General features: G+C 45.3%; 1 protein-coding gene across 3 annotated transcripts in view; it reads left to right on the forward strand.

The window, feature by feature from the left end:
* The window catches only part of LOC144608161 (zinc finger protein 438-like), a 204,731-nt gene extending 190,835 nt beyond the window's left edge, over positions 1–13,896 (forward strand). For all 3 annotated transcript variants that reach the window (XM_078425604.1, XM_078425615.1, XM_078425625.1), the window contains 2 exons: positions 4,248–5,225; positions 10,967–13,896. In XM_078425604.1, coding sequence (XP_078281730.1) covers positions 4,248–5,190 — 943 coding nt within the window. In that variant the 3' untranslated portion in view covers positions 5,191–5,225; positions 10,967–13,896. The remainder of the gene's footprint in view (positions 1–4,247; positions 5,226–10,966) is intronic.
* Positions 13,897–15,795: the final 1,899 nt, after the last annotated feature.

Here is a 15,795-nt window from a genome sequence, read left to right on the forward strand (position 1 = left end):
CCGCTGAGTTATTCCAGCATTTTGTAATACCTATGAGTTGTTTTTGTAAACACAAGTTATAATGAGCAGTTAATTCCTCTTCAGAACATTGAATTTCTCAGGAGTAAAATGGTGCTGGAAGTTGCTGCTTCGGAAAAGGATTGGCTTTTCATCGTCGGTTATTTCATCTTAAGTGCTGCAGTGATTCTGCTTTGCTGCAGGTTTTTTTCAGAAGAGGCATCGGATCTGTGATTTGGGCGTCGGAGAGTGGAACTGATGTTTTTATTAGGCAGCACACAGTTAGGTACCATATTAGGAAATGTGTCACATAGCTCACTCTGCACGTTCTCTGGAAATAAAACGTCAGATCAGCCTCTCCTCACCTTTAACGGGCTGTGCTATTAATATGTACTCTCGGCAATGTACCGTGTGACCCTGTCGTGTTTGTGGGCAGAAACCAGGGTGGGAGCCACCGAGGTTTACTGGGGAATGAAACCTGTTTTTTTGGAGGCAGAACTGAGCTGGCGGCAGTGGAAAGAGAGGAGACAAACCCATTCAAGAATAAAAGAGTTTGAACTATTTGTGTCGGAAGGAACTGCAGATGCTGGTTTAAACCGAAGGTAGACACAAAAAGCTGGAGTAACTCAGCGGGGCAGGCAGCATTCTCTGGAGAGAAGGAATGGGGGCATGTTTAAACCGAAGGTAGACACAAAAAGCTGGAGTAACTTAGCGGGATAGGCAGCATTCTCTGGCCATTCCTTCTCTCCAGAGATGCCGCCTGTCCCGCTGAGTTACTCCAGCTTTTTGTGTCCATCTTCAGTTTAAACTGTTTGCCCAATTACTAGTCTATAAGAACTGCATTGGGTACAAGACGATAGCATTTTCTTCCAGTCAAATTTGTAATGCACATCAATAAACGAACACCCTTAGGATTCAAGATTGTGAAGTAATCCAGACACTTGCAAGCCTCTGTTTCTCTTGGTTGAGTTGCTCTGGAGGAGGCCATGGATACTGTACTTACTGACACTGAGCACCACCCATTGGCATGTTTCCTCCAGCCTGTCAGTGTATTTAGTAGAGCTTCTCCACTTCCAACCACTGTGAAAACCCCACTCGTCCAGGCTGTTAATTACAGCCAGATCTGAAAGCTTCCTATTTGGAGGTTGAATTCAAGCTAATAAGCATGTGGGGAACTGAGCTGATTCTATAAACAGCTCATTGAAATGGACAAGAATGTCAGCAGGGCTTCATTTTGTTTTCTAACCTGCTATTGCAGATCTCACTGTCCTCCCACCTTTTCCTGTTCCTCTCCATCATTCAAGTTTATTGTGCTGCAGTGGAGTTTTGTTCACACGCGGTCTTTCCGTTTCATCACTTTTTGCGTGCTAATTGTACAGGGGTTTGGTGAGGCAATATGTCCACCGGTTTAATGTGTGGCAAGGAACCGCAGATGCTGGTTTAAACCGAAGATACACACAAAAAGTTGTCAAGCTGGAAAGGGGACAGAGAAGATTTACCAGGATGTTGCCAGGACTAGAGGTTCTGAGCTACAGGGAGAGGTTGAGCAGGCTGGGATTCTATTCCTTGGAGTACAGGAGGATGAGGGGTGATCTTATAGAGGTGTATAAAATCATGAGAGGAATAGATCGGGTAGATGCACAGAGTCTCTTGCCCAGAGTAGGTGAATCGAGGACCAGAGGACATTGGTTTGTGAAGGAGAAAAGATTTAATCAGAATCTGAGGGGTAACCTTTTCACACAAAAGGTGGTGGGTGTATGGAACAAGCTGCCAGAGGAGGTAGTGGAGGCAGGGACTATCCCAACGTTTAAGAAACAGTTAGACAGGTACATGGATAGGACAGGTTTGGAGGGATATGGACCAAATGTGGGCAGGTGGGACGAGTGTCGCTGGGACATGTTGGCCGGTGTGGGCAAGTTGGGTCGAAGGGCCTGTTTCCACACTGTATCACTCTATGACTAAAAAGCTGGAGTAACTCAGCGGGACAGACAGCATTTCTGGAGGAAAGGAGTCGATGACGTTTCAGGTCTTTGTCTGAAGAAGGGTCCTGACCCGAAATGTCACCTATTCCTTTTCTCCAGAGATGCTGCCCTGTCCCGCTGAGTTACTCCAGCTTTTTGAGTCTTATCTTCTGTCCACAGGTTTAGTTCCATTATTTAAAAAAGGACATACTAGCTTTCTAGACTCTTCAAAATCGATTCCCTGGGCTAATCCCTGGGATGAGACGATTGTGATGTTCGGAATGGCTAAAGAAGTTGAATTTGTATTCTGCAGTGTTCAGAAGAATGAGGTGGGAACTCATCGAGACATGAAATATGGGTAAACGCAGACCAGTGGGAGAGACTTGAATCATGGGGACAGTTACAAGATAAGGAGGAAGATGGGGAGGGGTGGGGGAGGGTAGTTGTCATTTAAAACTGAAATGAATAGGAATTTTATCTTGCAGAAAATGGTAAATAAATGGAATTCTGCCCTAGAAAGACGTGGAGGCCTAATTACTGGGGGTCATTAGGTGATAGGAGCAGAATTAGACCATTCGGCCCATCAAGTCTACCATCATGGCTGAACTATCTCTCCCTCCTAACCCCATTCTCCTGCCTTCTCCCCATAACCTCTGGCATCCGTACTAATCAATAATCTATCTATCTCTGCCTTAAAAATATCCACTGACTTGGCCTCCACAGCCTTTTGTGGCAAATAATTCCACAGATCCACCAACCTCTGATTGAATAAATTCCTCCTCGTCTCCTCCCTAAAAGAATATCCTTTAATTCTGAGGCTGTGACCTCTAGTCCTAGACTCTCCCACTAGTGGAAACATCCTCTCCACATCCACTCTGTCCAAGCCTTTCACTATTCTGTATGTTTCAATGGGGTCCCCCCTCATTCTTCTAAACTATTGATGTATCTTTGAGAAATCAAAACATTGAGGGCTCTGGTCAACCGGCACAGAGCAAGAGTTGGGACGTGGAATAGATCAGCCATGATCGTGTTAAACAGCACGGCAGACTTGAGTGGCCAAGTGGCCTCCTCCTCCTGTTTCTTTGTATTTTTATGAAATGTATTGGAAATGTTGCCACGATCGATTGAAATGTAATCATTTCTGAAGGAGGGTCTCGACCCGAAATGTCACCCATTCCTTCTCCCCAGAGATGCTGCCTGTTCCGTTGAGTTCCTCCAGCATTTTGTGTCTATCTTTCTATCTTCGGTGTAAACCAGCATCTGCAGTTGCTTCCTGCACATAAATCATTTTACTGTTTGTCGGGATTCCTTCGTTTTTCATGATAGGTGGGTGATCTTTGAAGTGAAGGACTGAAGGATCATCAGCAAATGATGTTTGCCTTGCAGGTGTTAAGTTTTTCTGGTTGTGAGCACTAAATATATTCTGCTGCTGCAGAATATTCTCCTGCTATCGACCAAAGACCAAGGCTGGATGGGTTACCTTTTTATCAGCCCACCTGCAAGGCCAGCAGCATAATCTAGGACGAGTCGCACCCTGGCCACTCCCTCTTCTCACCTCTCCCATCAGCCAAAAGGTACAGAAGTGTGAAAACGCTCACCTCCAGATTCAGGGACAGTTTCTTCCCAGCTGATATCAGGCAATTGAATCATCCCACCACAACCAGAGAGCAGTGCTGAACTACCATCTACCTCATTGGAGACCCTCGGACTATCCTTGATCTGACTCTGCTGGCTTTGCCTTGCAATAAACGTTATTCCTTATCGTGTATGTATACACTGTAAATGAGGTATTTATTCACAAAATGCTGGAGTAACTCAGCAGGTCAGGCAGCATCTCAGGAGGGAAGGAATGGGCGACGTTTCGGGTCGAGACCCTTCTTCAGACTGATGTCAGGGGGGGCGGGACAAAGGAAGGATATAGGTGGAGACAGGAAGATAGAGGGAGATCTGGGAAGGGGGAGGGGAAGAGAGGGACAGAGGAACTATCTAAAGTTGGAGAAGTCAATGTTCATACCACTGGGCTGCAAGCTGCCCGGGCGAAATATGAGGTGTTGTTCCTCCAATTTCCGGCGGGCCTCACTATGGCACTGGAGGAGGCCCATGACAGAAAGGTCAGACTGGGAGTGGGAGGGGGGCTCAATGGTGATCATGTATTGTCTTTCCGCTGACTGGTAAGCACGCAACAAAAGCTTTTCGCTGTACCACGGCGCACGTTACAATAAACTAAACCAAACTTAACCATTTGCAGACTAAACCTAACTGAAATTTCCGGTTGCCTTGTCTTTGCAGAAAGCAAGCTGAAGGTGAGCAGTCGGGAGGTGACGAAGTCGCCCCGAGTGCCCTGCAGATAAAATGTGCCCGCTGCCAAGTAGTCACCCCCACCTTCGTCGACATGAAACTTCACCTGCTGTCCGTCCACGAGGAGGCGCTGCAGCTGAAAGTGGAAGAGGGGGCGGTGGAAGGGGAGAGCAGGTGCGTCAGTGGGTTCCCCATTTATTCCAGCGTGGAGACGGAACAGGAGCTCTTCAAACACGCGGCCAACTACTGGAAGCAGTTTGGCGAGAAGAAGAACCCGTTCAAGTGTGGCGTTTGTGGGGACGCGTTCAGCTCGTGCCTTAAATTGAAGAAGCACATGCTTTTGCATTACAAGCAGCAGCTCCGATTAGAGGCCGCAAATCCGAGCGCACCTCCGAAGGTTCAAAAGCTTCAGTTCCTCACAAGTGTTGGGTTTAACTGTGTTTTATGTAAGCAGGAAAGTGGGAGCAAATCTGAACTTTTCAGCCACTGGCAAATTTATCACAGATGCAAGGATCCTGCCGTGCTGTGGACAGTCTTTAATTCCGTGATTGAACATTGCAGGATTGATGAGGAACAGAATGAACTTTCACCAGAGCAGAGTGCTGTCGGTGCTGAGCCTTTCTGCAGACGTATTGCAGGCACTGCATCATTGTGTGATCTCCATGAGGGGAGAAGGGTTGCAGATCAGTGCAAAGTACACTTGAGTAGCAGCACGGGTGGAACAGAAAAGTCTCTTGACTCTTGCCGGTTAACATGTCCGTTTTGTTCAAAGGCCTTTCTCTGCACAAACTGCAGAAGTAGCAGCAGTGAAGAAGTTGTTTTTCATCAAGAGGATGTTGTGCATCAGTGCCCGAAGTGCCTTCTGAAGTCCCCATTACCTGCTAAGGCTCTTGGATCTCAAGTGTTCTGTACTTCATCGAAGCATTGTGGTTGAAATTCAAGTGCTGCAAGAAAGACAGGGCCTCAAAGGTGAGCTGGTGCACTGTGTAAAATTCTGAACCTGAACTGCCAGGTGTTGATCACTAACATTAATAACATATGGCTATATCGATCAGTATCCAGTAACAATAATGTTTTTACAATAGAGAAACGGCCCTGTAATGAGACTGTACAACAATTTTCAAGTGAAACTGCTGCCAAATCGTGTAAAATGTGGAAATAGTGGCTGAAACAGAAGATGCAAACTAGGACAGGAGAAGGATATCATTTGGAAAGAATTAGATAGCCTTGTTAAACAAGGTGTCTAAGAGTGCAGCCTCTTAGGGCCTGACCATCATAAATTACATGGGATTACATATGGTGCACTTTGCTAATATGGCAAATATATATATATGTGTGTGTGTGTGTATGAGTGAGTGTGTGTGTATATATATGAGTGTGTGTGTGTGTGTGTGTATGAGTGAGTGTGTATGAGTGAGTGTGTGTATGAGAGTGTGTATGAGTGAGTGTGAATGAGTGAGTTTGTGTGTGTGAGTGAGTGAGTGTGTGTGTACGAGTGTGTATGAGTGAGAGTGTGTGAATGAGTGTATGTGTATGTATGTGGGTGTGCGTGTACATATATGTGTGTACATGTGTGTGTACGTATGTGTGTGCATATACACACACATGTGTATATGTATATGTGGACGTATGTGTGTGCATATACACACACACATATATTATGTGTGTGTATATATAGAATATGGATACATATATACACTATATATATATATGCTCCTGGCATTAAAATGTACATTTAACATGGTACGGTTTGCTGCTTTATTGCAGTATTGGAGGCATCTGGAAGGCCATTGCTGTGGTAGCTCCTCCTAGTGGCTGGAGAAACAACAATCACATATTTATTCCTCTCAGTTCTCCACGCTTCATCGATACCACATCAATAGTGTACTTGCTGGAACTGTAGTCCCAAAAGGCGAGGAGATGCAAAAATAATTCTCTCCATTTTTATGTTTTATTGCACGTGTTCTTTTTCTACCTCCTTCATTCTCCCCATCCTTTCCTAGAATACAGAAGTGGCTAGTTGCTGCCCTTGGAATTTTAGCCCCTGGAGGTGACAGAAACCAATCACACCACCAGTTTTCATAAGCAATAAATGTTATATAGAATTGAAAGCTAAGTGAAAAAAGCCAATTCACAGGTTGAAATAATTCCAACCTCCCACCTACAGGGGATAAAATATTACTTTAGTGTGGGATAAGTCGTATATCTATCGCAAAAATGCTCTGGAGTATTTTTGTAACAGATTAGATTTTAGGAACAGGTCGAGTTCCAGCTTTATCATAGAGTCATAGAGTGATACAGTGTGGAAACAAGCCCCTCGGCCCAACCTGCCCACACCGGCCAACATGTCCCAGCTACACTAGTCCCACCTGCCTGCATTTGGTCCATATCCCTCCAAACCTGTCCTATCCAAGGTTTCAAGGTCAGTTTATTGTCACATGTACCAATTAAGGTACAGTGAAATTTGATTTACCTTACAGCCATGCTAAAAAAAAAGCAACAAGACACACAACTACATAAAATTTAACATAAACATCCACCACAGCGGATTCCCCACATTCCTCACTGTGATGGAAGACAATGGCGGCACGGTGGTGCAGCGGTAGAGTTGCTGCCTTACAGCGAATGCAGCGCCGGAGACTCAGGTTCGATCCTGACTGCGGGCTCCGTCTGTACGGAGTTTGTACGTTCTCCCCGTGACCTGCGTGGGTTTTCTCCGAGATCTTCGATTTCCTCCCACACTCCAAAGACGTACAGGTATGTAGGTTAATTGGCTGGGAAAATGTAAAAATGGTCCCTAGTGGGTGCAGGATAGTGTTAGTGTGCGGAGATCGCTGGGCGGCATGGACCCGGTGAGCCGAAGGGCCTGTTTCTGCGCTGTATCTCTAAATCTAAATCTAAAATAAAGTCCAATCTGCTTCCTCTTTATTCTCCCGCGGTCGGGGCAGTCAAACCTTCCACAGTCGGGGCGGTAGAAGCTCCCGCATCGGGGCGATCGAAACTCCTACGGCTTGGAGCTCCCGAAGTCGGTCTCTAACCAGCGACCGCGAGCTCCGCGATGGTAAGTCCCGCAGGCCACGTGGTTGGAGCTCCCGAAATCGGTCTCCAGCAGAGGCCGCCAACTCCTCCATGTTAGGCCGCATTGCGGATGGAGATACGGTACGGAAAAAAATCACGTCTCCGTCAAGGTAACAGATTTAAAAAAGTTTCCCCCCCCCCTACATAAAATAAGCTAAAGATCTCTAAAACATACATTTAGAAACATAGAAACATAGAAAATAGGTGCAGGAGTAGGCCATTCGGCCCTTCGAGCCTGCACCGCCATTCAATATGATCATGGCTGATCATCCAACTCAGTTTCCCGTATCTTCCTTCTCTCCATACCCCCTGATCCCTTTAGCCACAAGGGCCACATCTAACTCCCTCTTAAATATAGCCAATGAACTGGCCTCAACTACCATCTGTGGCAGAGAATTCCACAGACTCACCACTCTCTGTGTGAAGAAATGTTTTCTCATCTCGGTCCTAAAAGACTTATCCTTATCCTTATCCCTTATCCTTAAGCTGTGACCCCTGGTTCTGGACTTCCCCAACATCGGGAACAATCTTCCCGCATCTAGCCTCTCCAACCCGTTAAGAATTTTGTACGTTTCTATAACATCCCCCCTCAATCTTCTAAATTCCAGCGAGTACAAGCCGAGTCTATCCAGTCTTTCTTCATATGAAAGTCCTGCCATCCCTGGAATCAATCTGGTGAACCTTCTCTGTACTCCCTCTATGGCAAGAATGTCTTTCCTCAGATTAGGAGACCAAAACTGTACGCAATACTCCAGGTGTGGTCTCACCAATGCCCTGTACAACTGCAGCAGAAACCTCCCTGCTCCTATACTCAAATCCCCTCGCTATGAATGCCAACATACCATTCGCCAGTTTACTCCAGCTTTTTGTGTTTATCTTCGGTTTAAACCGGCGCCTGCAGTTCCTTCCTACATGAAATAAAGTACGTCATTGAGGGAAAAGTTGTTTTGTGGATCAAAAGTCAAATAGTTTGAATTTAAACGAACAAGGATCAAACTTGTCGCAAGGGTCCTGGGTTTTGGTGGCAGAGAGGGTTCCGTGAGTGGGAGGTGGTTCCAGTTGTCGGCTGGCTGGTGTGGGATCACTGGTCCCAGACTCTCTCACCAGTGGAAACATCCTACCCACATCCACTCTATGCCTTGCATTATTCTGTAAGTTTCAATGAGGTCCCACCTCCCCCCCCCCCCCCCCCCCCTCAACTGTCAAAACTCCTGAAACTCCGAAATGCATTCACACCACCATTAAAACACATAGAGTAAATTCACAGTCTTTTTCTCGGGGTTCAGGAATCAAGTGGAGGGCATAGGTTTACAGTGGGAAGGGGAAGCTCTCATGGGAACCTGAGGGCCGACTTAATCACACAGAGGTTGTGCAACATATGGAACGAGCTACCAGACGAAGTGGTTGATGCAAGTACAATAACAACCTTTAAAGCACTTGGACATTAACATGGATTGGAAAGATTGATTACAGAATACAGAATACAGAATAGCTTTATTTGTCATTCGTTTTACTGAACGAGATTAATTTGCCAGCAGTACAAAAAACAAAAAACACAAGACACACAACCCCAACACAAACATCCATCACAGTGACTCCAAACACCCCCTCACTGTGATGGAAGCAAAAAAAACTTCCTCTCTCTTCCCCCATGCCCCTCCCACGGACAGACAGCTCGACCCCTACCGAGGCGACCGACCCGCACAGCCCCCGCAAGGAGATGGAAAGTCCCGCGGCCGAGCCGCACCGGGCGCTGGTAAGTCCCGCGGCCGTACCGGGCGATGGAAAGCCCCACGGCCGAGCCGCCCCGGGCGATGGAAGGCCCCGCGTCCGTACCGGGCGATGGAAAATCCCGCGGCCGAGCCGCACCGACGCTGTTAAGTCCCGCGGCCGTACCGGGCGATGGAAAGTCCCCGCGGCCGAGCCGCACCGGGCGATGGAAAACGGGTGTCAGGGTTGTCAGGGGTTATGGGGAGAAGGCAGGAGAATGGGGTTAGGAGGGAGAGATAGATCAGCCATGATTGAATGGCGGAGTAGACTCGATGGGCCGAATGGCTTAATTCTGCTCCTATCACTGATGACCTGATGAGTGAGTGGAATATTTGTCAAATATGAGCAACTGGGCCTAACGAAGCTGGGCATCTTGGTCTGCATGGATGTGTTGGGCCGAGTGGCCTGTTTCAGTGTTGTATGAGTGCATGACGTAGCTGCCTTAACACATAACTAATTGTCAAAACTTCAAGAATGTGACATTTTGGCACCGTGATATTATAATTTTTTTGTGTTAGAACAAATCCTTTAAGGTGTCAAAATTTGCTTGCACATCATTATGTCACGCAGCTGGTCGGTGTAGGCTGCTCTGAGCCTTGCATTGATGGACAGCTTAGATAAGCCACCTGTTAATTCATACTTTCTCACCCACTTTAGTTCACATTCTTGTATTTTTGCTGTTTTTTGCATAAAGCTGAATAACCCTTCTTGAAGCAGTTGTTCTGAGCAATGCCGCAGTCAATAGACAATAGGTGCAGGAGGAGGCCATTCAGCCCTTCGAGCCAGCACTGCCATTCAATGTGATCATGGCTGATCATTCTCAATCAGTACCCCGTTCCTGCCCTCTCCCTATACCCCCTGACTCCGCTATCCTTAAGAGCTGTATCTAGCTCTCTCTTGAATGCATTCAGAGAATTGGCCTCCACTGCCTTCTGAGGCAGTGAATTCCACAGATTTACAACTCTCTGACTGAAAAAGTTTTTCCTCATCTCAGTTCTAAATGGCCTACCCCTTATTCTTAAACTGTGGCCCCTTGTTCTGGGCTCCCCCAACATTGGGAACATGTCTCCTGCCTCTAACGTGTCCAAACCCTTAATAATCTTATACGTTTCGATAAGATCTCCTCTCATCATTCTAAATTCCAGTGTTTTCAAGCCTAGTCGATCCAGTCTTTCAACATAGGACAGTCCCGCCATTCCGGGAATTAACCTAGTAAACCTACGCTGCACGCCCTCAATAGCAAGAATATCCTTCCTCAAATTTGGAGACCAAAACTGCACACAGTACTCCAGGTGCGGTCTCACAACTGCAGAAGGACCTCTTTGCTCCTATACTCAACTCCTCTTGTTATGACGGCCAACATTCCATTGGCTTTCTTCACTGCGTGCTGTACCTGCATGCTTCCTTTCAGTGACTGATGCACTAGGACACCCAGATCTTGTTGTACATCCCCTTTTCCTAACTTGACACCATTCAGATAATACTCTGCCTTCCTATTCTTACCACCAAAGTGGATAACCACACACTTATCCACATTAAACTGCATCTGCCATGCATCCGCCCACTCACACAACCTGTCCAAGTCACCCTGCAACCTCATAGCATCTTCCTCACAGTTCACACTACCACCCAGCTTTGTATCATCTGCAAATTTGCTAATGGTACTTTTAATCCCTTCATCCAAGTCATTAATGTATATTGTAAATAGCTGCGGTCCCAGCACCGAACCTTGCCGTACCCCACTAGTCACTGCCTGCCATTCTGAAAGGGACCCATTTATCCCCACTCTTTGCTTTCTGTCTGTCAACCAATTTTCTATCCATGTCAGTATCTCATAAAGATTGAATTCTCCATTTAAACAGGACGTTGAGGTGGAACAGCATTGGAAGTGCCATTTAAACCAGTTTGGCGAACTTTAAGTAACACTTCGATTTGTGAGTGATGACCCTCACAACAAAATGGCCGGTGGGTAGAAGATAACGTGTTTCGCAATGGCGGAAAGACTAAGGAGAAGAAGAAGACCCGGAATAACGTTATACTGGTTTGTAGCTGAACAGTTTATCCTGGAACCGTTGTTAGAATCTTCATAGGTCTTCTTTGTGGAAGTGGATTTAAAGATTCTCGGAAATGAGTGAGTGCACTCAATTACACGTACTTGGCTTGCTGCCCTGTATAATTAGTCACACATAACCCAAGGAAAAAACGTTTATAATCCGTGAGATGTAAAATGTGGTGCCTCGGCATTGCAGAGTACACATAAGCCTAAAGGCTGTTGCATGTAATCAAAGGAAACGTTTCAGGCTCGAAACAGATTGGTTTATAAATGGAACCAGACGTAAATAGATAATAAAACCAAGATGGTATAACTGCTGAGCTACTTTTTCCAAAAAAAAGCTCCACTGAAATGTTGATCGTGAAATGTATATTTTCATAAACATTAGTACTTTAAAATTTGCAGCAAAGTTGAAAATCTAGAAGGTTAACAGGGACGTCAAGCCAGCCCTGTTTATGTTAGTGGAGATGTTGACTTTAATGTTTAGATTTTTGAAGCTGAGTTTTTTAGTTTTGAAGATGCATTTGTCGTACTTTAGGTACTAAGATTGGTATAACAGAACCTGGTCTGTATGTTGTAAATATGATAATCCCATATTTCTTTTATTAGGTTAGATTTTTGTCAGTAACATTTTGAGGTGCAAGGAGCATCCATCCATCCATCCATCCATTCTCCACTACAGCCCTTTTCCCCTTTGCTCACTTTCCACATCAGCTGAATTCCCTGAGCCACACACAGCTCGGGGAATGAGGTCAGGCAGCAGGTGGGCTGGAACACATTGCAGTCGACTTATAGTGCCCTCCATAATGTTTGGGACAAAGTCCCATCGTTTATTTATTTGTCTCTGTACTCCACAATTTGAGATTTGTAATAGAAAAAAAAATCACATGTGGTTAAAGTGCAGATTTTAATAAAGGCCAATTTATACATTTTGGTTTCACCATGTAGAAATTACAGCGGTGTTTATACATAGTCCCCCCCCTCCCGGTTTCAGGGCACCATAATGTTTGGGACGACAGCAATGTCATGTAAATGAAAGTAGTCATGTTTAATATTTTGTTGCATATCCTTTGCATGCAATGACTGCTTGAAGTCTGCGATTCATGTACATCACCAGATGCTGGGTGTCTTCTCTGGTGATGCTCTGCCAGGCCTGTATTGCAGCCGTCTTTAGCTTATGCTTGTTTTAGGAGCTTGGCCACTCAGGGATTGACCATTTTTTAGCATTGAAAATCTCCTTTGTTGCTTTAGCAGTATGTTTGGGGTCATTGTCTTGCTGTAGAATGAACCGCCGGCCAATGGGTTTTGAGGCATTTGTTTGAACTTGAGCAGTTAGGATGTGTCTCTACACTTCAGAATTCGTTATGCTACTTCCATCAGCAGTTGTATCATCAATGAAGATAAGTGAGCCAGTACCTTCAGCAGCCATACATGCCCAGGCCATAACACCCCCACCACCGTGTTTCACAGATGAGGTGGTATGCTTTGGATCTTGGGCAGTTCCTTCTCTCCTCCATACTTTGCTCTTGCCATCACTCTGATATAAGTTAATCTTCGTCTCATCTGTCCACAAGATCTTTTTACAGAACTGTGGTTGCTCTTTTAAGTACTTCTTGGCAAACTGTAACCTGGCCATCCTATTTTTGTGGCTAACCAGTGGTTTGCATCTTGCAGTGTAGCCTCTGTATTTCTGTTCGTGAAGTCTTCTGCGGACAGTGGTCATTGACAAATCCACACCTGACTCCTGAAGCGTGTTTCTGATCTGTCAGACAGGTGTTTGGGGATTTTTCTTTATTATAGAGAGAATTCTTCTGCCATCAGCTGTGGAGGTCTTCCTGCGATTAGTAAGCTCACCAGTGCTCTCTTTCTTCTTAATGATGTTCCAAACAGTTGATTTTGGTAAGCCTAAAGTTTGGCTGATGTCTCTAACAGTTTTATTCTTGTTTCTCAGTTTCATAATGGCTTCTTTGACTTTCATTGGCACAACTTTGGTCCTCATGTTGATAAACAGCAATAAAAGTTTCCAAAGGTGATGGAAAGACTGGAGGAAAGACCAGGTGCTGAGAGCACTCTTATACCTGCATTTAAGGAGGCAATTAATCACACCTGAGCAATTACAAACACCAGTGAATCCATGTGTCCCAAACATTATGGTGCCCTGAAATGGGCGGACTATGTATAACCACAGCTGTAATTTCTACATGGTGAAATCAAAATGTATAAAAATGGCCTTTAATAAAATCTGACAATGTGCACTTTAACCACGTGTGATTTTTTTTCCATTACAAATCTCAAATTGTGGTGTACAGAGGCAAATAAATAAATGATGGGTCTTTGTCCTAAACATTATGGAGGGAACTGTAGACATGCAAACTGTCCGTCCAGTAGTGGTGGTGTGCAGGATATGATGGCTCATGGGTAGCTATCATCACAGAATGAGTACTTTGTACCACCAATAATGCCAGAAAAAAAGAGAGGGAGCATGGTTTCCTACAGAAGCTCTCATTGCCTGTTTACCATCGTATCTCCGTTAAAATGATTAATTCTTTCTCTTGTTGACAACACTCAATTTATATCTGGGTAAAATCTGCAGCGATTTTGTTTTATACATTGAAAGCTGATGTGTCATTTACTCGATCCTTTTAATGCATATTAGGAAAAATGCAATTCCCCTGTCTTTTGGTTAAAACTTCTCATGTAACTTGGATTATTTTTCTAATAAATGCTTTGAGTTGAATACAGTGATTGAATCTGCTTTTTAAAAAAAATTCTGTGCCTCAGGGTTTTAAAGTTAATGTTTTTTGGTGGAGAAATAAAATACATTTTGATGAAATTACGGAATCAGGGTAAGTGTTAATTTATGGACTGTAATAACCTAATGTTACCAACATCCCATCTCCTCTCAATGCCATGGGAAATTACCTGTATAATCAGTGTGAACGTTTACTGCCCTTGGATGTTAATTAAAAATAACTTGATTGTAGCATAATCAGCTTATTAAGAGGGTAAGGTTTCAGAAGGTAGACACAAAATGCTGGAGTAACTCAGCGGGACAGGCAGCATCCCTGGAGAGAAGGAATGGGTGACGTTTCGGGTCGAGACCCTTCTTCAGACTGGTCTCGGGGAGTGGGCGGTACATAGATAAGGAGGTGTACAGATAAGGAAGGGCAAGGTGTGAAAACAGGACAAAGGGAATGTAGCTCAAGGAAAATGTAGAATAGATCGGTGTTAGTTGGGAGAAGGCAACCACAAAGCAAACAGAGATAAAATGTAATCCGAGACAGTCAGACTGGTCGGAGAACTGGGAAGGGGGAGGGGATGGAGAGAGAGAGGGAAAACAAGGGATACTTGACATTAGAGAAGTCAATGTTCATACCACTGGGGTGTAAGCTGCCCAAGCGAAATATGAGGTGCTGTTCCTCCAATTTGCTCTGACAATGAAGGAGGCCCAGGACAGAAAGGCCAGTGTGGAAATGGGAGGGGGAGTTAAAGTGTTGAGCAACCGGGAGATCAGGCAGGTTTAGGCGGACTGAGCGGAGTTTTTAGGTTTTAGGTTTTAGAAGGGCAGGCAGACAAGCTTACCTTATGCTTAAACAAACGCCTGACTTGTTATAACTTTATGTCAGTGAATTCCTCGGATAGACACAAAATGCCGGAGTAACTCAGCGGGACAGGCAGCATCTCTGGAGAGAAGGAACGGGTGACGTTTCGGGTCGAGACCCTTCTTCAGACTTCCGCTGAGTTACTCCAGCATTTTGTGCCCATCTTCGGTGTAAACCAGCGTCTGCAGTTCCTTCCGACACAATTCCTCAGATAACTGCTTTTGAAATGTTTGAACTCCTTGAGTCTGGGTCTTGGAGACCTCACAACAATAAAACGGTCCTTGCGAAGATTCAACCACGACATCCAGGTGTGAGTGCGTCTGTGACAAGCTATCCCTCCTTATTCTCCTCTACGGCACACTTCCATAACAACTCATGTTTGTTTAAATCTCCATTTAATTTAATTGGACTGCCTTATAAAGACACCACTCCTTTAAATGGCTTCCCCTCCCTGCCATAGATTAACCCAAGTTCCTGTAGGATCTATCCCTGACTTCCCGATGTTCGTGGCGTTCTCTAATGTTGTTTTATCCATTCTCACAATCTTCTTCCGTGATGTGGATTAACTATCTGATTGAATCATTTCTGATCAACGATTTTTAAATTTTAGATTTAGAGATACAGCGCAGAAACAGGCCCTTCGGCCCACCGGGTCCGCGCCGCCCAGCGATCCCCGCACACTAACACTATCCTACACCCACTAGGGACAATTTTTTTAAAACATTTACCCAGCCAATTAACCTACATACCTGTAGGTCTTTGGAGTGTGGGAGGAAACCGAAGATCTTGGAGAAAACCCACACAGGTCACGGGGGGAACTCCGTACAGACGGCGCCCGTAGTCAGGATCGAACCTGAGTCTCCGGCGCTGCATTCGCTGTAAGGCAGTAACTCTACCGCTGCGCCACCGTGCCGCGCTGATCCCACCGAAGACAGACACAAAATGCCGGAGTAACTCAGCGGGACAGGCAGCATCTCTGGAGGGAAGGAAAGGGTGACGTTTCGAGTCGAGACCCTTCTTCAAGACTGAGAGGGAG

The sequence above is a fragment of the Rhinoraja longicauda genome, chromosome 2, assembly GCF_053455715.1.
Source record: "Rhinoraja longicauda isolate Sanriku21f chromosome 2, sRhiLon1.1, whole genome shotgun sequence".
In the NCBI taxonomy this organism is placed as follows: domain Eukaryota; kingdom Metazoa; phylum Chordata; class Chondrichthyes; order Rajiformes; family Arhynchobatidae; genus Rhinoraja; species Rhinoraja longicauda.